The sequence below is a fragment of the Rhamphochromis longiceps genome, linkage group LG23, assembly GCF_057381845.1.
Source record: "Rhamphochromis longiceps isolate RC_006_pf linkage group LG23, R_longiceps_female_GT1.1, whole genome shotgun sequence".
NCBI classification, from domain to species: Eukaryota; Metazoa; Chordata; class Actinopteri; order Cichliformes; family Cichlidae; genus Rhamphochromis; species Rhamphochromis longiceps.
Window position 1 is genome coordinate 44,931,211 of NC_140578.1, and position 23,561 is coordinate 44,954,771.

General features: G+C 46.0%; 1 protein-coding gene across 1 annotated transcript; it reads left to right on the plus strand.

Moving 5' to 3' along the window:
• The first annotated feature begins 1,124 nt into the window (after window positions 1–1,124).
• LOC146642815 (protein NLRC3-like) lies at window positions 1,125–23,041 on the plus strand. Its single transcript, XM_085397221.1, has 6 exons — window positions 1,125–1,262; window positions 2,901–2,979; window positions 3,084–4,872; window positions 18,303–18,476; window positions 20,564–20,740; window positions 22,846–23,041. The coding sequence occupies exons 1-6, from the start codon at window positions 1,140–1,142 to the stop codon at window positions 23,039–23,041; spliced, it is 2,538 nt and encodes an 845-aa protein (XP_085253347.1). The 5' UTR covers window positions 1,125–1,139.
• Window positions 23,042–23,561: the final 520 nt, after the last annotated feature.

Here is a 23,561-nt window from a genome sequence, read left to right on the forward strand (position 1 = left end):
AATTATATTTTTTATTTTTTCATCGTTCAAATAAGCGTCACACTCGTGGAAGCCGGTGTACCCGCCGAAACGCCGTGCATTTATCGAGACTTTCAGCCCCAGGTAGGCCAATTATGGATCTTCGGATCCACATTATGTCAGCAGCTGTTCTCCACCGTGAACTATGTTAAAAACAAACACCGCTCACGCCTCACAGACGACAGCTTACAGTCCTGTAAAGATGAAAGTGACTTCGTACAGCCCCGACCTGCAGACGCTGTGCGCAGAGGTTCAGGAGCAGAAGTCCCATTGTAAACCTATCACGGCAGACCCGACGATGTTTGCATGAACACGCTTTTCAGCTTCTCTTTATTGACCACTTTTCACACACGGTTGCTGTACGCACACAGCCGGCTGTAGCTTTGCAGCTCACAGCCCGACACACACCAACACAACAGCACAGACGTTAAGGCGGCGAGGCGTGATTGCGGGTGCCGCTCAGGTGCGTCCGCCCCCCCTGCAGCGGCGCTGCAGACCACGCCCCGCCACACACATTAACCAGGTAAAATACATATTTAGGCAGAATTTTGCAAATATCTATTTTTCATCTTTCAGCAGCATAGAGCTTTTTTTCCAATTATTTTTTAAAAGTCAGGTCAAGGCTCCAAAAGCCCAAAGGAGATATAAGGGTGGCGGCTCACAGCAGCTTTTGTTTGCTACATCATTTTAGTTCAGCTGGGTGTCTTTCCTTTGGTTATATTTCTTTAAGAGTTCAAATGTGTTCATTACATAAATAACATGTAATTTTCTCTGTAGCACTTCATGGATTTCATAAGCAACACACCTTAGTTGTTCATACAAAGCATAAAGGTAAAAACAGTATATACAGTGTTATCTTCATTCTAGATGTCAAAAAGTATTTGTGGCTCCCAGTGTTTTCTTTTGCGTGGAAACTGGCTCCAAATGGCTCTTTGGGTCCTGAAGGTTGCTGACCCCTGACCTAATGGTATATTTTTTTTAGCTGGATCGTTCTATAAAAACATGAATCAAATCTGAGAAAAGTTTCCACCTGACCTGTTGAATGTTATTGAAGCCAGAAGTTTGCCTTCATACTGTGTTTCTTGCATGCCTTTTGTGGTGTACTAATTGATGTGAAATGAATGCAATGTGGTTGTGTTTGCAGAGGTCAGAGGTCACAGTCTCCAGCATCCAGCTGTGTGTCTGTGAGGAGTGACCGGTCCAAAAACAAACCTCCATATTTCAGTCATGAACCTGCAGCAACAATGTTCTTCAATCATGGAGCTCAGCTGACCATGTAAGAGAGCTGCTGACTCAGAGTTCAAAGGTTGTTTCTATAAATGTTCTACCAGTGACATCATAAATGATTCCTAATGGTGGTCCGGGTACGATAATGCTAGTATCAATCGTAGTAGTAATGCAATCCAAGGTAATGATTTCTTCTCTGTTGCTGTGAACGTCTCTGCAGCCGTCTGTACTCTAATCTGAGACAACTATTACTGACAGAAACCATCACATCATCCAGTTTGTGTGTTTGCAGCTGCTTAAAAGATTTTAAACAGAGATTAATCAGTAATTCATGTGATGTGTTTGTGTTTGCAGAGGTCAGAGGTCACAGTCTCCAGTATCCAGCTGTGTGTCTGTGAGGAGTGACCGGTCCAAAAACAGACCTCTAAACTTCAGTCATGAACCTGCACCAACAATGTTCTTCAATCATGGAGCTCAGCTGACCATGTAAGAGAGCTGCTGACTCATTTACGGGTGTTTGAAATTCTGTGACCACTTTGTAATTTTAGTTTATATTTTAAAAGTGTTTTTATTTGTAGTTGCCTGTATTTTTATTACACTGTGTGTAACGTGGTGGTTTGTGCTGTTTGGGATCGTTTTGGTGTATTTGTGTCAGAACATCAGATAAATGATTTCATCACATTTTAAAAGAAAGTATCAGGATAATAATCTGAACTGAGTCATCAGAAATAGAAAGATGGTCTCAACAGGCCACTGAGCTGATCTCCAAAGAAATGCAGAAGATTGAAGAGTCCGAGGCTGTTTATTTGTCACAGGCATCGTCATACACGTACAACACAGTGAAATGTGCTGAGCTGCTCCTGTGACTGGACAAAACATTAGAAACAATCATTAAATGAAATAATGAAACATTGTGCAGATGTAATGTTAAAGTGCTTTGTGCCACATTAGCACAGCATGTACTGACAGAGCAGTGCAAGCAGAACAAAGCAAATGAGCAAAGTGATGTAAAGAGAGTAACTGAACAGAGTGAGCAGAGTAATATCAGCAGTAATGAAGCAGCAGGATCAGTGTAGCAGCGTGTGACGTCATAATGAATCAGGTATGATCTGAAATATGACAGTGAGACAAGAACATGATGTAAGGTCCTGTTTAAACCCTGATGGTGATGCTATGAGGGGAGCATGTTCTGATTTAGGACTTGGATGGTCTGAGGATAGAAGCTCCTCTCTGTTTGTGTCCTGATGGTGCAGAAGCTTCTGCCTGATTGGCTCTGTGATGAAGGCTTTTACTGTGGAGTTTGTAGGCTGATCACTCTGTGTTTAATAAGACAGGCAGGAACAGCAAAGGAAACTTGGATTCTGAACTCAAACACAAGTTTCTCCACTTTGACTTTTCTCTGTGACCATCAGAGCTTCTGCACAGTGTCATCAAATCTGGATGTTTGTCACTGACAGTCAATGATTTTAGTGATAAAGAAATGTGTTCACAGAGGGAGGAAGAGGAAGAGGAGTGGTGTCTGTGAGGAGGAGCAGCTGTCCTGCTGTGCTTTGTGTCAGGACGTCCTGAAGGATCCAGTCTCTACCAGCTGTGGACACTGGTTCTGCAGACAGTGCATCTCCTCATACTGGGACCAGTCTGCTTCATCAGGAGACTGGTCCTGTCCCCAGTGTGGAGAAAGATCCAGAAGCAGAGCTGGACTGCAGACAGCCAGTCAGAGCAGCTGTGTACAAAGTAAGACTGAACATCTGTCTGCTGATGGACTCATTTCTGAAAACTGGACTTCTTGTTGTTGTTCAGACATTGAAGAGTTTTCTTTCTGTTTTTCTTTCTTTCAGCAGATGTTGGTCTGCAGGAGGTTTTAGATGAACATAAGATCAGTCTGAGGAGGAGATGTGAACGTGTGACTGAAGGAAGTGATGAAACAGGAAGTAGAACCCTCCTCAACAGGATCTACACTGAGCTCTACATCACAGAGGGACAGAGTGAAGAGGTTCATAGCCAACATGAGGTGAGGCAGCTGGAGACAGCTTCCAAGATGGACGCCCTCCATGACACTCCAATCAGGTGCCAGGACATCTTTAAAGCCTTACCTGACCAACAGAGACCCATCAGAGTGGTTCTGACCAACGGCGTGGCTGGTGTTGGAAAAACCTTCTCAGTGCAGAAGTTCACTCTGGACTGGGCAGAGGGCTTGGAGAACCAACATGTCAGTGTGGTGGTTCTGCTTTCATTCAGGGAGCTGAACCTGATCAGAGAGGAGCAGTACAGTCTTCTGGAGCTGCTCCATGTTTTCCATCCAACATTACAGAAGGTCACAGCAGAGAAGCTGGCTGTCTCTCAGCTTTTGTTCATCTTTGACGGCCTGGATGAAAGCAGACTTTCATTGGATTTCACCAACAGGAAGCTGCTGTCTGATGTCACACAGAAGTCATCAGTCAGCCAGCTGCTGACAAACCTCATCCAGGGGAATCTGCTTCCCTCGGCTCTCGTCTGGATAACTTCCCGACCTGCAGCAGCCAATCAGATCCCTCCTACGTGTGTTGACAGGCTAACAGAAGTACGAGGCTTCACTGACGCCCAGAAGGAGGAGTACTTCAGGAGGAGATTCAGTGATGAAGAGCTGTCCAGCAGAATCATCTCCCACATGAAGACATCCAGGAGCCTCCACATCATGTGTAGAATCCCAGTCTTCTGCTGGATCACTGCTACAGTTCTGGAGCACATGTTGACTACAGAGCAGAGAGGAGAGCTGCCCAAGACCCTGACTGACATGTACTCACACTTCCTGCTGGTTCAGACAAAGAGGAAGAAGAACAAGTACCACGAGGGACATGAGACGAGTCCACAGGAGCTGACGGAGGCTGACAGGGAAGTTCTTCTGAAGCTGGGGAGGCTGGCGTTTGAACATCTGGAGAAAGGAAACATCATGTTCTACCAAGAAGACCTGGAGCAGTGTGGTCTGGATGTGACAGAGGCCTCGGTGTACTCAGGAGTTTGTACAGAGATCTTCAAAAGAGAGTGTGTGATCTTCCAGAAACCAGTCTACTGCTTTGTTCATCTGAGCATCCAGGAGTTTCTGGCTGCAGTCTACATGTTCCACTGTTTCACCAACAGGAAGTCAGAGGTGCTGAAGAACTTCCTGGGAAAAAAATACAACGAGTCATCTCTGGACAATTTTTTGATGGAAACACTAATAAAATCCCTCCAGAGTAAAAATGGCCACCTGGACCTGTTTGTTCGCTTCCTTCATGGCCTCTGTCTGGAGTCCAACCAGAGACTCTTAGGAGGTCTGCTGGGTCAGACAGAGAACAGTCCAGAAACCATCCAGAGAGTCATCAAGAATCTAAAAGAAAGGAAGACAAAATCCTCTCCTGACAGAAGCATCAACATCTTCCACTGTCTGATGGAGATGAACGACCTCTCAGTACATCAGGAGATCCAAGAGTTCCTGAAGTCAGAGAACAAATCAGAGAAGGAACTCTCTGAGATCCACTGCTTAGCTCTGGCCTTCATGCTGCAGATGTCAGAGGAGGTTCTGGATGAGTTGGACCTGCAGAAGTACAACACAACAGCAGAGGGACAACGTCGACTGATTGCAGCTGTGAGGAACTTCAGAAAGGCTCGGTGAGTCCAGATGTGATCATTAATATTATCAATTAGTGATAGTTTAGTTACTCAGTCACACAGTAATAAATTCTTCTTGTTGTTTTCATGCTTTTAAAAATGTTTTGTTTTTTATCAGAACACTACATTTGTATTATTCTGGCAGAGACCTTGGTAGGAGAGTGCACCTTCACATGTATGTGGGTGTGTAACTGTGAGCTTTTCACCACGTCGTCGGTTTTTAGTCTTACGCTGAGTTTGCAGTCTGACATGTTTTATCTGTGTGCTGTTTCCGCCTGGTCGTGTTAACACGGTGCAGCAGACAGTAATGAGACTGTTGCTCATGTCTGTGCTGCTGTTGGTCTGTTAGCATTGCTCCTTAGGAGAGAAGACTGAAGTGAGACTTTACAAAGAACGTGTTTGTAGTAAAGTGAAACTGTGTGAAACAGTGAAGATGGTCCAAAGCAGCCTCTGTTTGTGCTTCTGATCACTGCTCTTTCTGTCTGATGTTATTGTCTTTATCTGGGCTCTGATTGCACTTTCTTAATTTTTCCAACTAATTATTGAACGTGTGAACAATCACATTATCTGTGACATCATCACCATCAGCATATGTGCTCCAGTTCTTTAGTTTTTCTTTCCTCTGTACTAAAGAGCTGAGATGGACAACAGTGTGCCAGCATACATCCAAAATTAGAGTCAGAGGTCACTGCAGGTCATTATTTTTAAACCGTCACCACTCGTGACTCCGCCCCTTTATAACAAAAGTCACACAAACAGCGTGTGAGGTCACGAACACACCACAGCATCACCAAGTCACAAGGACGAGGCTCTGACAGGGACGACTCACAGCAGGAAGAGGTCAGTCTGTGCCCGTTGGCAGAGTGTTGGGCGTGATCACGTCGTATCTGCATTATTTGGTACGATCATCATAGAAATGATCAGAAATCATCACCAGACGAGAAGCTGAGCTTTGATTACTTGATGCCAGCATCATCATCATCATCCCTGGTGGTTGGTGACGTGTAGCAGCAGTGAGTGGGCCAGAGTGATTTGTGTGTTTGTTTTTCTTAAAGTGGATTGTTGAGTCATTCTGGCTCATTTTGGTTTCACAGCCATCCTCCTCACCTGGATGCTGACTTGCCACTTAGTGAGAGCTCTGTGGAGATCTTCAGGTTCGCCAGTATAGTCGAGAGTCACTTTTATTCTTTTGGGACCCGACGCTGGAGATGTGGAGCTCACAGGGGCCTTACTTGCCGAGTTCTTCAGCGTGATTTCTCCACGGTGAACAGGTTTACCGTGGAGCACAAGAAAGCTGACCTTATTGCTTCGATGGAAACGGAGTAAGGCCGAGTTTTAGGACCACGGTAAGAAAAATATTCCCGATCATTTTAAGATAAAGTCGAGGTTAAAGTCAAAATTGTATTTGGAGAAAAAAGTTGAAATGTGGAGATTTGATGTTTCAAGACAAACTGCCAGGTTTGCTGTCCCCTCTACAAAAAGCTTTGTTTAGATGAGTTAGTGAAACAAAGTGATCCACCGTCTTATGATAATAACTTTATTTCTAAAGCGCTTTCAAACAAAGTGCTGAACCAATATTTCATCATCCAGTTTTGCAGCATCCATCCTCTTTATTGTACGAAGGTGGAACCATCGATAACCTCGCATCCGTCCATTACAAGACATTTGATTTTGTACAAATCTTCCAGATTTGTGTTTTTCAGCTTTCTGCACCATCCTTTCAGCATCTTTATACTTTTCACCACACTGTGTTTATATAACACATGGATGTGTAACAGGAATCATTTCCCTTTTTTAGCTAACACCACTGCTGAAGTTTCACTGACTCAGAGAGTACAGCAACTGTGGCACTTTGTCCTGAAACAGCAAATCTCCACAGTTCTTCATTTTCACCTTTAATGTTGAAATTAAGGACATTATTTTTTCCTTAATGTGGTATGGGCCTTCTGTATAACAGAGACCCAGCAGTAACTAGTGAAGCCCAGTGTGAGGGTCTCTGTCTTTAAAATAATGAGAGCTGGTGATAAAGTGGTGGTGAGGGAATCACGGCTGAGATTGAACTTCGATCCGCCTCCCATGTTCAACTGAGGGCGAATGTGGAAGTCGCCACTCAGACCACAGTAACGTCACACCAGACGCTCCCAGTTTATTTTGTCATTTTAATCAATGTACAGTTGGGAGGTCGCTCGCTGACGTTTGTTATGGCTCCATCAAGGAACCTAATAAATCTTTCTGTGGAGCTCTCTGTGGCATGTTTGACTGAAATGTGTTTTATTTGGTTCCCATCATGAAATCTGTCTTAAAGAGAACTAAACCTCAGTGCTGGTTCTGCTGTGGTCAGCGAGTCCATCCAGACCCTTCAAGACTGTTTTTCTTGGACTGATTAGGACTTATTTCAAAATGCTTGCTGTGACTTGGATAAATTTACAGACTGTGACAGCGAATATTCATTTTTGTGAGGACCTCATAAACCCAAGAGGGTAATTTGTATATGTCCAAATGATAAGCTTTGGAAAATATTATTAATTATTAATGCCTGAGTTTCAGAGTTCCTGAGATTTGGGAGGAATCTATTATTGTGTCTAAATCTATAAATATTTTTGGCCTGTTGCTTGTTTTGTAATCAAAACCTGAGAAACTTTTGTGTGCCAAAAACAGAACGTCCTCCTATTGGCTTATAGAACATGCAGGGGTGTGTGCACTGTGCTCCACATAGTTATGAAGATCTTGATTAACCACATTAGCGTCACATTAGTAACTTTGTCCTCGACAGCTCGGCCATCTTCAGAACCTGCCCGGGAATTGAACTGCACATGTGCACTGGCTCCATTCGTGGGGTTGTCATAGTCAGTGGTGTCAGTAGATCATTAAGTAAAATAATATATAACTCAGGCACGTGCAGAGGGGGGGGGGGCTAGAGGGGCTTGAGCACCCGCCCCTTTCCTGATGGGTGCCCAAAGTGCCCTTTTGTTGAGGCAACTTTTTAAAAAAAAATTATTATTTATTTTTATGTGTGTGTGCGTGCGGAGTCCTGTCTGTGCCCCTCAACAATAATATTTAACTATTAATCACAGTTTTGCTAAATAAAAGGATCTGGCTTGCATCAGTCACATGATCACATTTAACCAATGATCGCCCTTGACGGCAGAACGCGCTGGTTACGAGCCGGGAACGAGCTCACAAAGAGCACGCGCATTTGTTGCGGTCCGGAGCTGTAGGAGAAACACAAGTTAACTCAGAGACACAGACTGATGCGACAAACCCAGTAAGTAGCTGTACAGCGTACACTGTAGTGTATAGCACACAGGAGTATTAGCTTATTTCGTACACGTTGGTAAGTTGTCTTGTGACAATTTGACGAACTGAAACAAACGAGCGTGCTGTGTGTGCAACAGCGCGACAAACATTACCTGTCCTTTTATTAACTGCACAAGTAGTGCTGGTCATAGCTGCTGGCTACCTGTGTAAGGCTGTCATGGATCTGTAGCTCTGTCACCGTTTTAGGGAACATATTTAGTTTTAAAGTATTTAGAACATAGTTTTAAAGTAAGGCTTTTCCTGCCTTTCTGGAGGGATTATATTTCACTAAAAAACGATCTAATATGCATGTCCACATAATAATTATTATAATTATAATATATTAAAAAAACACACGCTGTATTTTAAAGAACATACATTAAGAAGCAGATTATATTAGATTTATATTTTAAATAAGACAAAATTTGGATTTTACAGCAGCAAAATGATTGTATCTCTACAGTTTAAAAATGTAATAAGCTTTGCCCTGCACAGAGTGGATAGTGAAACAAATGGAATCATCATAAATACATTATTTCATATTTATTACTTCCCCCTCCTCATTGCTTTATTATTGTAGCTCTAGTAATAAATAATAATGTAAGGTTCCCTTTCAGTCGATTCACTCGGTACAACACATAAGTATGGGATATCACGCCCTCGCGTGTCCTGGCTGAAGAAACCTTTATTCACGCCTTTACGGCAGATGACGTGTGATGACACGCGCAAGGCCCCGCCCGCACATATAGCCGCTGCCATCACCGTCATCCCTCAGTTCTTACGCTCTTCACCTCGCTGAGAACACCTCTGCTGAGTTGGGCTAGCTAGCTACTGCTAGTTAGCTCCGTTGTCTGCCAACTTGAACCTAGCTTAACTGCCCCTGTTGGTGTTAGCCTCCACCGCCCAGCTGGTGCGTAGGCTGCCCGCGGAGCGCTATTTTCAAGTTTTTCTTGTGCAGCGTTTCGCTTTGCGTTTTGGGAATGGACTCCAAACCGAAGCGAGCAAAGCAGAAATCTTCTGTTCGCCCCTGTCCTCAGGGATGTGGTTTCTCTTTGCACGACAGCGACCAGCACGATGCCTGCCCTGTCTGCCTGGGGATCGTCCACGCTAGGAGAGCGTTGACGGAGCCCGAAGCTTGTGCGTTTTGTCGCCAGCTCCGACGCTCGACCCTGGAAAGACGGGTGACGTTTGTGGAAAGAGTGCTGGGACGCTCGGCTGTCGCACGGCATGACCCTCTTCTTTCCGAGTCTGGAGCCCCGGCTTCGTCCGAGTCCGAAGACGAAAATTTTCAGGTCGATGTCCCCGCGATTAGCTGGGCTGACCACATGGAATACGTTGACGGGTTAGCCGATGACGGACCGGAACCATGCAGGAGCGCTGACGGGCTTCAGCCTGGGTTGAAGCCCGCCAGCGCTCCCCAGGAAGACGATGACGTGCTGGACATCGGCCTGGACATCCATGGTTTGTCGGAGGATGAGCAGGAGAGCTCATTGTCGACCCAATATGCCGCCGCTGCTGCGCCGGTCGGCCACGATGACACCTCTCTTTTCTCCCTGTTTCGCCGTGCCGCTGAGAAGCTGCAGGTGGACTGGCCCTCTCCTCCACCAGCTCGGAAGCCGTCGCGGTTTGCGGGTTTTTTCCTTCCACCGGAGCCCGCAACGGCCAAAAACTGCCTCCCCATGTTCCCAGACTTTCTCTGCGAGCTAACAGCGTCATGGGACAAACCTCTGTCTACCCGCGTCACTGTGCCCGGCTATGGACAGTACATGGAATTGGACGGCGCCGAGGGAGCTGGTTTAGCTAACCCACCCCCTATGGAGCCGTCTCTGGCTGCTTATCTGGCCCCGTCCCATAACCATGGTGTCGGTGGCCCCGCAACTCTGCCGTCCAAGCACTGCAGATTCTCGGCCTCGCAGCTGGAGAAGATTTATCGGGCTCAGGCCGGCACCGCTCGAGCCATGAGCTCCGTCACCATGCTCCAGACGTACCAAGCAATGTGCCTGGCGGAGCTTGGATCGCTGGTTCCGGAGGACAGCCCGCTGTCACCTCTTCTTAACGAGGTTAGAGTCACCACGGATTACATCCTCCGTGCGTCTCGCTGTGCAGCGCTCTCCCTGGGCAGAGGGATGGCTTCGACAGTGGTGGCGCAGAGGCACCTGTGGCTGACCCTCTCCGACGTCCCTGATAGAGACAGAGCTGTGTATCTGGACGCACCAGTGTCTGCGGCTGGGTTATTCGGACATTCACTTGAAGCCATTCAGGCTAGATTCGATCTGAGGAAGAAGCAGACGGAAGCTCTGCGCGACATCATCCCCAGACGCCAGCCCCAGCCCAAGCCCACTGCTAGCTCTCACAGGCCCGCCGCTCCTCTGACAGCTGGCAAGAGACCGGCGCCCACTGCTGGAGTGGGAGGGCCGCCGGCGAGAGCACGTACTCCGGCCCGAGCTCCACGCCAGTCGGCCTGGGGCAAAGGCCCTCCCCCGGGCCCCCGACGGGACCCGACGCCCAGGAGGAAGAAGCCTCAGCCCTCCTAGCTGTGATTGCGAGTGGGGAAGGGATCCGGCAGCAGGGAGACGCTGCTCTTACCCCTCTGTTGCCGCACAAGAGGTGCCGCTTAAGTTCTGTTCAGGTTGTCAGCCCCAGAAGGCGCTGCACTTCCCTATCGCGGTCTCCCAAGCACATAACCCCTGCACACGGTTCAGATGTGTTGAATGTTCAAGCGACCACATCGAGTGTTCCCGCTGTTTTTCATTGTTATGCCCCGGAAAAGGTGCACCCAACAAAATGTATAAATGTACATGTTCCCATGTTGCAATCAATAAAGAGTGTTGTTTACTCTCAAACAATCTCAAATGCTCAACCTGCAGGCGAAATGAGCCAGGTCAGGCAGGGGATGCAGTCCCCTGCAGACACACTGGGGGGCGACGGCGCCCCGCCGTCAGTGCTGCAGGCCAGCCGGCTGGCTGCTCACTTCCCTCAGTGGCGCGCTTGCGCCCCCTCTCCGTGGGTGCTGCAAACCGTTGCCATGGGTTACCGGTTGCAGTTCCGGGTCAAGCCGCCTCGTTTCCAAAGAGTCGTGAACACGATTGTCAACCCCGAGGCAGCCTTGGTACTCAGAGAGGAAATACAGGCGCTATTACAGAAGAGAGCAATACGGGTGGTCCCCGCTTCGGAGACGGACAAAGGTTGGTACAGCCGTTATTTTGTCATTCCGAAGAAAGGGGGAGGGCTTCGTCCCATCCTCGACCTGTGAGTCTTGAACACGTACCTGCGAACGTACAGGTTCAAGATGCTAACACTCAGACAGCTCCTGAGTGCAGTCGGCCCGGGAGATTGGTTTGCGACAATCGATCTAACAGATGCTTATTTTCATGTCGCTATACACCCGAAACACAGGCAGTTTCTGAGGTTTGCATTCGAGGGCGTAGCCTACGAATACCTAGTGCTGCCGTTCGGGCTGTCGCTCGCTCCCCGCACCTTTACGAAATGTGCCGAGGCAGCGCTAGCGCCCCTCAGGAAGAGGGGCATCCGCATCTTGGCCTACCTGGACGACTGGGCTCTCGTGGCTTGCTCCAGAGAACAGGCGGAGACGCAGCTGTCGCGGGTTCTGTCACACATTCAGACACTGGGGTTCTCTGTGAACTTTCAGAAGAGCTCGCTAATCCCAGGTCAACAGATCGCTTTTCTCGGTCTGGAAATATGCTCTCTTTCCAGCCGCACACGGTTGTCAGAGCACAGAGTGGCCGCGTTTCATCGCTGCCTCGCTCAATTTCAGCTGGGACGCAGACTGCGTTTCCAGACGATATTGCGCTTGTTGGGCATGATGGCATCTATGATCGCCGTAGTGCCGCTTGGGCTGTTGAAAATGAGAGCGTTTCAACGCTGGACTCTCTCTCACCGTTTGTGTGCTTCGCGTCACCTCCGGAGGAGGCTGCCGGTAACTGCGTCTTGCATGCTAGCTCTCCGTCCTTGGAGGGAGCCCGGGCTACTGCACCAGGGCTCTCGGATTGGGAGGGTGTTGTTTCGCAAGGTGGTGTCCACAGATGCTTCCCTAAGTGGGTGGGGAGCGCTGTGCGAGGGTGCGTCAGTGAGAGGGATCTGGTCCGCGGCTCAGCGCCAGCTGCACATCAACCACTTAGAGCTGTTAGCAGTGTTCTTAGCTCTAAAGCGTTTCCGTCCAGTCCTGCAGGGCCAGCATGTCTTAGTCAGGACGGACAATTCAACAGTGGTGTCTTATATAAACAGGCAGGGAGGAACACGCTCTCTTCCCCTGTTGCAGCTGTCTCGCTCTCTGCTGTTATGGTGCAGTGTTCATTTTCTGACTCTAAGAGCCACCCATGTCCCGGGCCACCTGAACCTGGGGCCGGACCTTCTCTCCAGGGGGGGTCCTCTGGTGAGAGAATGGAGGTTACACCCTTCAATAGTGGCTCAGATTTGGGATCTATTTGGCGAGGCGCAAATAGATCTTTTTGCTTCCAGGGTGAATGCTCACTGCCCCCTGTACTTCTCCATAATCGACCACGATGCACCCTTGGGCTTGGACGCGCTAGCGCACCAATGGCCAGACGTGCTCCTGTATGCATTTCCCCCAGTGGAAATGATATCTCCAATTCTGGAGAGGGTGCGTCGGCATTCCCTCTCTCTGATCCTGGTGGCCCCTTGGTGGCCCGCGAAGTCGTGGTATGCAGAAATAATCAGCCTGCTTGCAGCAAGTCCTTGGCAGCTTCCTCTCCGCAGGGATCTCCTCTCTCAGGCGGGGGGGGGAAGTGTTTCATCCGCGCCCGGATCTGTGGCACCTTCATGCTTACCTGCTGAGAGGTTAAACTTGGTTGCTAAGGGTCTGCCACCTAGTGTGGTAGCGACGATTCAGAGCGCCAGGGCCTCGTCTACTAGAGGCTTGTACGCTTACAAATGGCGAGCCTTCGAGCGATGGTGCCAGGACCGCCACACTCTCCCATTTCAGTGCTCTATTGTGGATGTTTTGACATTCCTGCAGGAGCTGTTGGATAAAGGCCTTTCGTTTTCGACGATCAAGGTTTATTTAGCGGCTATATCTGCTTGTCATATCGGTTTTGACGGGGTGACACCAGGTGCGCATCCCCTCGCCGTGCGTTTTCTGAAAGGGGTTCGCCGGCTGAGGCCCGTGCTTAAGTCCAGTGTCCCGGCTTGGGACTTGTCTTTGGTGCTGGAGGCCCTTTGTGGCCCTCCGTTTGAACCCGTTGAGTCGGTAGATATGAAACTTCTTTCGTATAAGACCGCATTACTTCTCGCTTTGGCCTCGGCGAAGCGAGTGGGGGACCTTCATGCGCTGTCTGTGCATCCTGCCTGCACGCAGTTTTCTCCTGATGGCCGCAAGGTCGTATTGCATCCGAATGCCGCCTATCTTCCCAAGGTCATGCCTGCATCTTATAGTTCAATGGAGTTTGAGTTGCTGAGCTTTTGCTCCCCTCCTTTTGAATCTGAGGAGCAGAGGAGGGTGCATTCTCTTTGTCCGGTGCGTGCGCTACGCACCTACATTGAGCGCACTCGGGATGTGCGTTTGTGTGACCAGTTGTTTGTCTGCTTCGCTAATCCGAATAGAGGTAGAGCTCTGTCCAGACAGAGGCTGTCCCACTGGATTGTAGAAGCTATCTCGCTGGCATACAGCACCGGAGGTTTTGCGTTGCCCCACGGGGTGGGAGCTCATTCCACCAGGGGGATGGCGACCTCATGGGCTCTTTTTAGAGGGGTGCCTGTGGCTGATATTTGTGCAGCGGCTAATTGGGCGTCGCCGCACACTTTTGTGCGGTTTTATCGGTTGGACGTTACAGCCCCTTCGGTGGCTCATGCTGTCCTTTCTGCTGGGTCTACCACTCACTAAGGATGTGGTGGTCCCGTTCCGGTTCGGTGGCTGCTCTGCGGGGCGTGTATATAGGTCCCATACTTATGTGTTGTACCGAGTGAATCGACTGAAAGGGAACGGTTAGTTATGTCTATAACTTCTGTTCCCTGAAGGAGAGGAACGAGGTACAACACAGGGTGGCCCCACTGAGCAGTTGGCTCGGTGAAGAGCGGCTATCGAACTGAGGGATGACGGTGATGGCAGCGGCTATATGTGCGGGCGGGGCCTTGCGCGTGTCATCACACGTCATCTGCCGTAAAGGCGTGAATAAAGGTTTCTTCAGCCAGGACACGCGAGGGCGTGATATCCCATACTTATGTGTTGTACCTCGTTCCTCTCCTTCAGGGAACAGAAGTTATAGACATAACTAACCGATTCTGGATCAGCACCATGATGCCCATAGTATATACAGTATTCTGAAGAAGGTCTAAAACGTCACTGTGTGTGCGTGCATGTGTGTGTTTTATGTATATGGATTTTTTTTTTTAAATTATTACTCATGATATAACATTGTCTAGACATGCCTGGTAAGGACATGAGGAGGAAACAGCAGGAGCTGTGTGAGGCTACTAAAGGCAGTGCTATAACATTTTTCTCTCATCATTTTATTATAGATTAAGTGCAAGAGTTGTTAGGTGTGGATAATTAGATTATAGTTTATTGCAATAGCAAGTTGTGCCTTGTTCTCACATAGACAGCAAGTGGAGAGTGATATATGAAATGATGGGATGGAAGGAAGAAGAGAAGCAAAGAGTGATTCACAGGCAGAGCCTAATTTGTTTCTCACAGTTTTTTGTTGCCTTATGGTTCCAAGCGCTGTCACCAATCTTTGCATTTTGTTATTATCTCATGACACTTGTTTAATCAGCTACCATCTCTCCTATGGACTTTTTAATGTCTAGAGTCTCAGATAAACACAGCCCTGCCCTTCCCATATTAGATTCTTGATGAATGTGTGTTGTTGTTATTCAGCCTGGTTCAATGTGCCCCTTTTTAACTTTGAGCACCCGCCCCTTTAAACTTCTCTGCACGGCCCTGATATAACTAGTAGGGGTGCAACGATATTCGTATCGATATTGAACTGTTCGATACAGTGTTTTTGGTTCGGTACGCATATGTATGAACAATACAAAATTTGTAATTTATTTTATCAACTTTCCTTCTGACGATGCTGTCTGTGTTGAGCGCTCAGTGAATCTGCGTTCGACAGCATCATCAGAAGGAAGAGCACAGGGCAAGCTAGCGAGACAGAAGTTAAGCTCTCCTTGCAACATGGCAAATTGAACCTCCCCCACCCTCATTCAGATCTGGCGTTTGGAGTTATTTTGGTTTTCATATGACGTATGACCCTGAAGGTAAGCACGTCATGGACTAAAGTAAAACAGTATGTTGGATGTGCCACGCAATGCTTAATTACATGGGTGGGAACTAGTGTGTTAGCGCAGTTAGCTCGTTAACGTGTTGGCCGTCTAGCCCCATGCACGGCGATCAGGGGTAGCTCGTTAACGGAGATTTGCCGTGTTGTGGCGTTAAGGTCATTTCAACGAGATTAACCTGAAAGCACTAGTGGGAACACAACGAATATGACTGCACATTTACGCCGACATCATCCTAGTGCACAGACAAGTGGAAGCAGACAAAAACAACAAGCATGCATGCTACAAACTTTACCCGAGTCATTTAGACAGCCGTTAGCACATGATTCTCTTCATGGGGACCTGATATATTTAATATGCTGCTGAGAATATAGCCCAGAAGAAGCATATAGTATAGCTTTTATTTTGGAAAGAGACATTTCTCTGTAATAAACTCTCTTTTCCAAAGATGAGTTATTCCTCAATCAGATACAGGGCTCGCAATATCGCTAGCCCGACATCCCGGGGCTAGCGATTTTTCCAGTCGGGCTACCAAAATCTATCTCTGCCCTGCCCGTCGGGCTATTGTAGGAAGGAAAAATATATGTCAATGCTTTTGCATTCTTTCGGAAATGTAGCTGGGTAATTATGTCATTGGCATCGGTGAGTCACTGTCAATATGTGACATATTGAAATCGCATTTGAATTTGCACTTGTTTTTTGCTTTCATTTTGCAATCGCACGAACTGTGTATAGAGAGCGACAGCACTGATTGGTGAGTGATGATAATTTGCGCACCAATTCCTCTGACATCGTCTTATCAATCCTTAGCTTACTATGCAAACAAGACAAGTGAAATCTCCTGCAGTGAGCTTAAACATGTGAGAGGTTGATCGCGCAGAGAATCGCTGAGCGTTATGTGAGTGCGTGTGTAAAAGCAGCAGGATATATATTTTAGTTTTGCTGAGCCAAATAAGACAGGTCAGGGTGAACAAGTGACAGCCAAAGAAAAGCTTACCACAAAACGGAAAAGTAATGACAAATCAGACTATAAGGCAAAAAGAAAGTGCAGCTTTATGGTTTCATGGACAAAATAATTTCTGTGGCTGCGATATGATGAGCTAAATAACCAGGGGTGCACATAAGTGGTCCGCAGGTGCACATTCGCTGTCAAAAATAAAAAACGCGCACAAGGGTTAGGGTTAAATTTAAAAACTGTACTTTTCAGTTAAAATATATATTTATAATTTTAATAAATGACAAATTAAAAAGGCATGAACATTTTTTTTTGTATCGAAAAAATATCGAACCGCGACACCAAAGTATCGAACCGAACCGAACCGTGAATTTTGTGTATCGTTGCACCCCTAGTAACTAGATTCCTTTGAAAGAGCAACCATGGACGACAAAGCTGGGCGGAGTCTGCTCTAAGACACCAAATGAGCAAATGTTTGCTAACCTGTATCAGTGATCACCTTTTTGTTGGCCTGGTCCCCCAGTCCTCCCACTCCCCCCGGTACTCGGTGGATGCTGTCACTTCCTCTGACACTGGCTCACCATTTATGTTGTGTCAAAAATCAAACGTGAAGATCTAATTTACTCTAAACTCTCTGACTGTTACTAATATAGTCATAAAATATGCAACAACCACTGGAGATGGAGATGAAGCTTCAACTTGCAGAAAATAGTTTATTAAAATCAGTTTGAATAAACCCAAGGCTCAGAGCAAAAGAGACAAAAGCGCCCCCAAGTGGTCAGACTGTAGACGAACAGAATAAACCCTATCAAAGACAAACACGCTGGAAGCATCTTTTCTAACACTCCAGTATTTATTAGCATTTATTATAAATTTATTGTGACTTTGAAGCGGTTCAGTGTTTCCTTTGGTATAACGGAGGTCTGACTACAGTCCAGTAAACACACTGATTAGGATTATAGATTAAACTGCAGTAATACTTTCACAGTGTGCAGTGATGCACAGGTCCGAGTGGTTTTACACTGAAATTCTCAACAACAGGAAACTATAAAAATTTGTTACTCTAATAATAAACATAGAAGAAGAAAAACATTTTTCATTTAGAGTTGATGAATATAAATGAATTTGAACTTTACAAACCAATCAAAGACAAACTGATCCACGTGAGTTTATAACAATATTCAAAGGCTGCTGCTGGACACAGACAGGTAACATCATTTTGACTTGCTGTCACCTGGATCTGGAGTCATAAACACTGAAGCGCTGAACATTAATACAAATCTGTTTCTGCCAACTAGTGATAAACCTGCAGACTAATGGCTCAGAAAGCTAAAACGAGCCAATCATTTCTGTGTTTAGTTCCCCTGAAATCAGATGTGATATCAGCAGCTCTGAGTTCATTCATCATTATTGTCCAGTGATGACATTTCTGCTCCGTTTGGTGACAGTCAGCAGATTTTTCCTGAGTGTGGACGTGAACAGTCGTACCTGACAGCAGCAGGTAGCAAACAGAGATCGTCTTTCCAGCTGGAACTCTTCACTGAGCTGAGCTCATTCAAAATGTCCTGGAGTCAGATTCAGGACAGGAAACAGTTCAAATGTGCGTCTTCACTCTGACTCTGGATCAGATCTCAGTGACAGACTGTGGACATTATGGAAGCCTAAATGTGACGCCATCTTCCTCCTTCACTGCAGATTAAATCCAAACAAAGATTCTCATTAAAAGTCTGCAGGTCTGAGAGAGACTGAATCGTTGTGTCATGTCAAACACAGTAAGAGGAGCTGAAGCACAGATGTGAAGAGCAGATGTTCATCAGATTATGACCTCACTCTGTTTTGTCTTCATATACATTCAGTCTGTGTTTATAATGCAGATTTTCTGCTTTTATAATAACACATTTTATATTTTCTGTGATCACAGACTGACTCGGTGTGGACTCTCAGGGACTCATTGTGAAGTTGTGGCCTCGGCTCTGAAGTCCATCCCCTCCCATCTGACAGAGCTGGAGATGAGTAACAACAAGCTGCAGGATTCAGCAGTGAAGCTTCTGTGTGCTGGACTGGAGAGTCCAAACTGTCGACTGGAGACTCTGAGGTGAGTTCACTGACTGCAGCTGTTGTTGTTTTTCTATATTTCAGATCTTTGATTGATGTTTGAAACGTTCTTTAGTTCCTAAATGTTCAGGATGTGTCTGAAGACAAATGTGAAGAAGTTTGAGTGCTTTCAGAAATGTTGTGTCTTTCCAAACGACTGAACAACAGTTTTTCCTCTTGGCTCCAAATAGAAGTTACAGACTTGAGCAGGGTTCATTTAAAGGCTGACAGAAGTGGAGTGGTGACGGGGAGATGTTTGACAGGACAGCTTTTCAGCCTCCACAGGTTCATGTTGTGCTCCATCAGTCAGTGAAGATGAAGTCAGTACTGATGAGGCTGTAGAGTGTGTGAGGGATGTGAATGAGGCTGTTGGAGATCTGATGATAGCAGATAAAAACAGGCTGCAGAGACTTTGAGCTTGTGTGGAAACAGACAGAGAAAAGAAAGACATGAATGTCAAAGCTAATAAAGGTGAAGTTAGGAGCTGTGACGATGTTCATGTATCAGAAGCTGATCGGGCTGCTACAGAGACGACCCACACAGCTGCTGTGGTGAGGTTTGTGTTAAAGCAGAGGAACACAGGCCCACACATGACAGCAAAGCAGGTTTCAGGCTCTGTGAGAGGATTTCAAACAGAAGCTGGAGAAGAGAAAGGACTACAGAAAGAAGGCAGCTGAGACCAGTCCAAGTGTTTCCATGGAGCCCAGTCTAACATTCATTTATACACTAACGTACAGAAGTGAACGGGAAAATGAATCCATAGTTTCAAATGTAGAAATAGTTCTCAGTTCATTTACAGAGTTTAATACAGTTCATGAGGAAATGTTCAAAACAGCAGCTGAGAAGAAATCTGCTTCACAAAGTTGGATCCAATTCCAATAGTTTGTGATGCACTTGAACGCAGCGTGAGCAGTTCACTGCCTAACCCCACAGAGACTGTCAGTCTGGACTTTTCTTTATTGCTATTGGCTGTCAGTGAGATTTCAGAGCAATCAGAGACTGTGGGTCTGTGTATGAAGTATAATTCATGTGCAGTTGTTGAAGTTGTAGAATGAGAAATGGCAGTTTGGGGTATTTCCTGCTTTCATTGTCCTGCTTGTGCTGATGAAAATGTTTATTGACGTGTGAATTCATTCTTCAACGCTCGATTCTGCCTGAACAACGTGAAAACTTTGCTTTGTGTAACACAATTCAAAGCACTGAAGCATCGACTTATTTCATTATCCAACAATGAAAACAGGAAACACAGACAGCTCAAAGTAAAAGCTGCTCCTTTTGAAACATGTTGGTGGTAAAATGTTAGAAGAGCTGAAGCACATAAATGATCTACGTGCCAAAATATTAAACACAGTTGATATATTTGTGTGAGTGTTGTGATTCAGGTGTAGATGTCATAATGTACATATAGCAGAGTTTCCTCTTCTAGATCAGCTGATCAGAGTCAGGCCAATCAGCTCTGAGCATGCTCAGTCTGAGTTATGGAGCCACATACTATGATTCACCATGGCAACGGCATGAGCAGAGGCTCCGTGTGAATCCAGAGGAGCAGAAACATGAATGATGACAGTAGATGATTGTGTGAAAGTGCTGGAAGCAAATGAGTGTGTGATGTTCTTTCAGTGTTGCACTTTGTAGACGCTCCCTGAGCACTGGTCTCACAGCCAGCTGCACATAGAGACCAGTGTTGTTAGTCCAGGTCAGAAGATGACTTGTTGGAATGAAAATGAGCTTGTAGTTTGTCTGCTTTAATAATGTGACTGGAAAAAGGTGTTGGACTTCAAATATGTCCATTTCTTTCACACTTCACCTTTAAAAGTGAAGCCATGTGGTTCCTGGAAGGAAAAACACGACTTTTTCAAGTCTTTGTCCTGTTTTTATGAGAAATGTACGACTTTAATGTGAAACATTCAGAGTTTTTTCTCTTGTTGTGTTTGTTTGAAGCTGCTTCCTGTTGGCTTCAGCTGTTTGGAGTTTCCATTTTCTAAACTTCTACATTCTGAAGCTTCTTCAGCTCTGAACAGATGATGAAACACTGAATGATTTCAAGCACTTTGTCTAATAAACTTACATCTTTCATTCTTTATACAGATTGGAGAGCTGTGGTTTGTCAGAGATCAGCTGTGATTATCTGGCAGCAGCACTGAAGTCCAACCCCTCCCATCTGAGAGAGCTGGAGCTGAGCTCCAACAACAAGCTGCAGGATCCAGGAGTGAAGCATCTGTGTGGTTTCCTGGAGAGTCCAGGATGTAAACTTGAAACTCTGAGGTCAGTCAGCATGTTTTAGTTGTGCTGAGATGAATATGATGTGAAAGTTGTGCTGACACTAAACTGCAGACATCAGGCTGATATTATACTGATCCACACTGAGGATCTTCATGGTAAAGTCTGTTTTCTTCTTCTCTGGTTTAGTCCATTGACTGCAGCAGAACAATGTTCACATTTCAAACAGTGATACTCAACGTATGGCCCGCGGCCCACACGCGGCCTGCCCACCTTTCCTGATTCAGAGAGAGGGGACCCTGATTAACTGTGTAGCTTCTTCCTCACAGTTCTAAGTATCAGACACAACAATGAATAATCCACAGCTGACTGTCTTTAGCAGGTCAAAGGTCACGGCACACAGCAGACAGTCAGAAATATTCTAACTCTGATCATTTATCAGTTGTGACACTGTGAGACTTGATCAGAGGTGTGATCATCACAGCAGAGGCCTTTGTGTCAAAGTCACTGAGGATCAAACAGAAACACATGAAGCAGATTTTCCTCTTCTGGCTTTTTATAGCAGATAACCTTCAAAATATTCTGCAGTCGATCAAAAACTGAAGCAAACCATGAAGCAACATGTGAACATGAGCTGATGCTGCTGAAGTGAAGCAAAGTTACAGAGGTTTGATTACAGACACAGCTGAGAGTTTGTAATCTGTCATCATTTTAAAAAGTTTCCATGGAACAGCAGAAATGAGGCTTTACTGTCAGAGGCCGACAGCACTGAACACAACAGCAGACTGGTGGCTAATAAACAGTGAATGATGCAGAAACAGATGTTTGAAGCTGTTCTTGGAGTACACTGAGAGAGAGAGAGCTGTGCAGGCAGGAACAGCCAAAGTCAGAGAGAATTCATGAGCATATTGATCAAACGTGAAGCAGAGTTTGGATCTTCTTTTGCTGCTGCTTCACTCAGTTTTGGTTGGAGACAGATGAAACCTGCAGCTTCAGGATCTGTGAGCTGTCCACTTTCAGCCCCGACGGCGTGTCCGTGTACGTGCCGTCGAGTGAACGATCCACGCTGTGTTTCCATCTTTGTGTGTTTAGCTGCTCTCATTTACTGTTTTAGCTGTTTGCTGCTTGTTGAAATAGTTTGTGAGCTTTAACCTGAGATTCTGGCAAAATACATTTATATTAAACATCGATTCAGGATTGAATGAATCAACATCGTTTTATTCAAATTAAAACCATTTAAATGGGAACATGAATTTTTTACAGCCGCCTCTAATGCTGGGTAATGTCAGCTGGTCCATGTGCAGCTGGCTGTGAGGCTCAGGGAGCGTCTACAAAGTGCAACACTGAAAGAACATCATCCATAAATATTGAGTAAGAACTGGACTCTCATACAGAGAGACTCGAATGCCTTTAAACATCAGCTTATCCTGCTGATCCAAGTCCAACACTGAGTTTGTAAAAACATGTTTGTCAATCATTTTGTTTGGTTTCTGAGGAAAATGATTCAATAACTTGCTGCTAATACACAACATTTCATCATATTTCCTCATAACCCTCTTTTGTCTGACCATTTGATCCCATTTGAATTTGCAATAAAGGATCCACAGAGTTTGGTGACAATAATGACAGTAGATGTTTGTGTGAAAGTGCTGGAAGCAAATGAGTGTGTGATGTTCTTTCAGTGTTGCACTTTGTAGACGCTCCCTGAGCACTGGTCTCACAGCCAGCTGCACATAGAGACCAGTGTTGTTAGTCCAGGTCAGAAGATGACTTGTTGGAATGAAAATGAGCTTGTAGTTTGTCTGCTTTAATAATGTGACTGGAAAAAGGTGTTGGACTTCAAATATGTCCATTTCTGTCACACTTCACCTTTAAAAGTGAAGCCATGTGGTTCCTGGAAGGAAAAACACGACTTTTTCAAGTCTTTGTCCTGTTTTTATGAGAAATGTACGACTTTAATGTGAAACATTCAGAGTTTTTTCTCTTGTTGTGTTTGTTTGAAGCTGCTTCCTGTTGGCTTCAGCTGTTTGGAGTTTCCATTTTCTAAACGTCTACATTCTGAACCTTCTTCAGCTCTGAACAGATGATGAAACACTGAATGATTTCAAGCACTTTGTCTAATAAACTTACATCTTTCATTCTTTATACAGATTTATGGACTGTGGTTTGTCAGAGATCAGCTGTGATTATCTGGCAGCAGCACTGAAGTCCAACCCCTCCCATCTGAGAGAGGTGGACCTGAGCGACAACTACAACCTGCAGGATCCAGGAGTGAAGCATCTGTGTGGTTTCCTGGAGAGTCCAGGATGTAAACTTGAAACTCTGAGGTCAGTCAGCATGTTTTAGTTGTGCTGAGATGAATATGATGTGAAAGTTGTGCTGACACTAAACTGCAGACATCAGGCTGATATTATACTGATCCACACTGAGGATCTTCATGGTAAAGTCTGTTTTCTTCTTCTCTGGTTTAGTCCATTGACTGCAGCAGAACAATGTTCACATTTCAAACAGTGATACTCAACGTATGGCCCGCGGCCCACACGCGGCCTTCCCACCTTTCCTGATTCAGAGAGAGGGGACCCTGATTAACTGTGTAGCTTCTTCCTCACAGTTCTAAGTATCAGACACAACAATGAATAATCCACAGCTGACTGTCTTTAGCAGGTCAAAGGTCACAGCACACAGCACTCTGTGAAACAGTTTGGAGCAGGAATTCTTGCACATTTACAAACTGACACTGCTGCTCGGCATGCTGGGTAATACTAGCTGCTCAGGTATGGGCGTGCTAACGGCTGTGAGGCTCTGTGGCTGCAGAACACCGAAGAAGAGAAAAGAGAGGCGGAGGATGAAGAAAAGAGGCGGAGAT

Coding starts and splice junctions, on each gene's coding strand:
- LOC146642815 (XM_085397221.1), top strand. CDS start 1,140: ATGCAATGTGGTTGTGTTTGCAGAGGTCAGAGGTCACAGTCTCCAGCA. Junction 1,263..2,900: donor GTCATGAACCTGCAGCAACA/ATGTTCTTCAAT, acceptor TCATCAGGAGAC/TGGTCCTGTCCCCAGTGTGG. Junction 4,873..18,302: donor AGGAACTTCAGAAAGGCTCG/GTGAGTCCAGAT, acceptor CTGTGATCACAG/ACTGACTCGGTGTGGACTCT.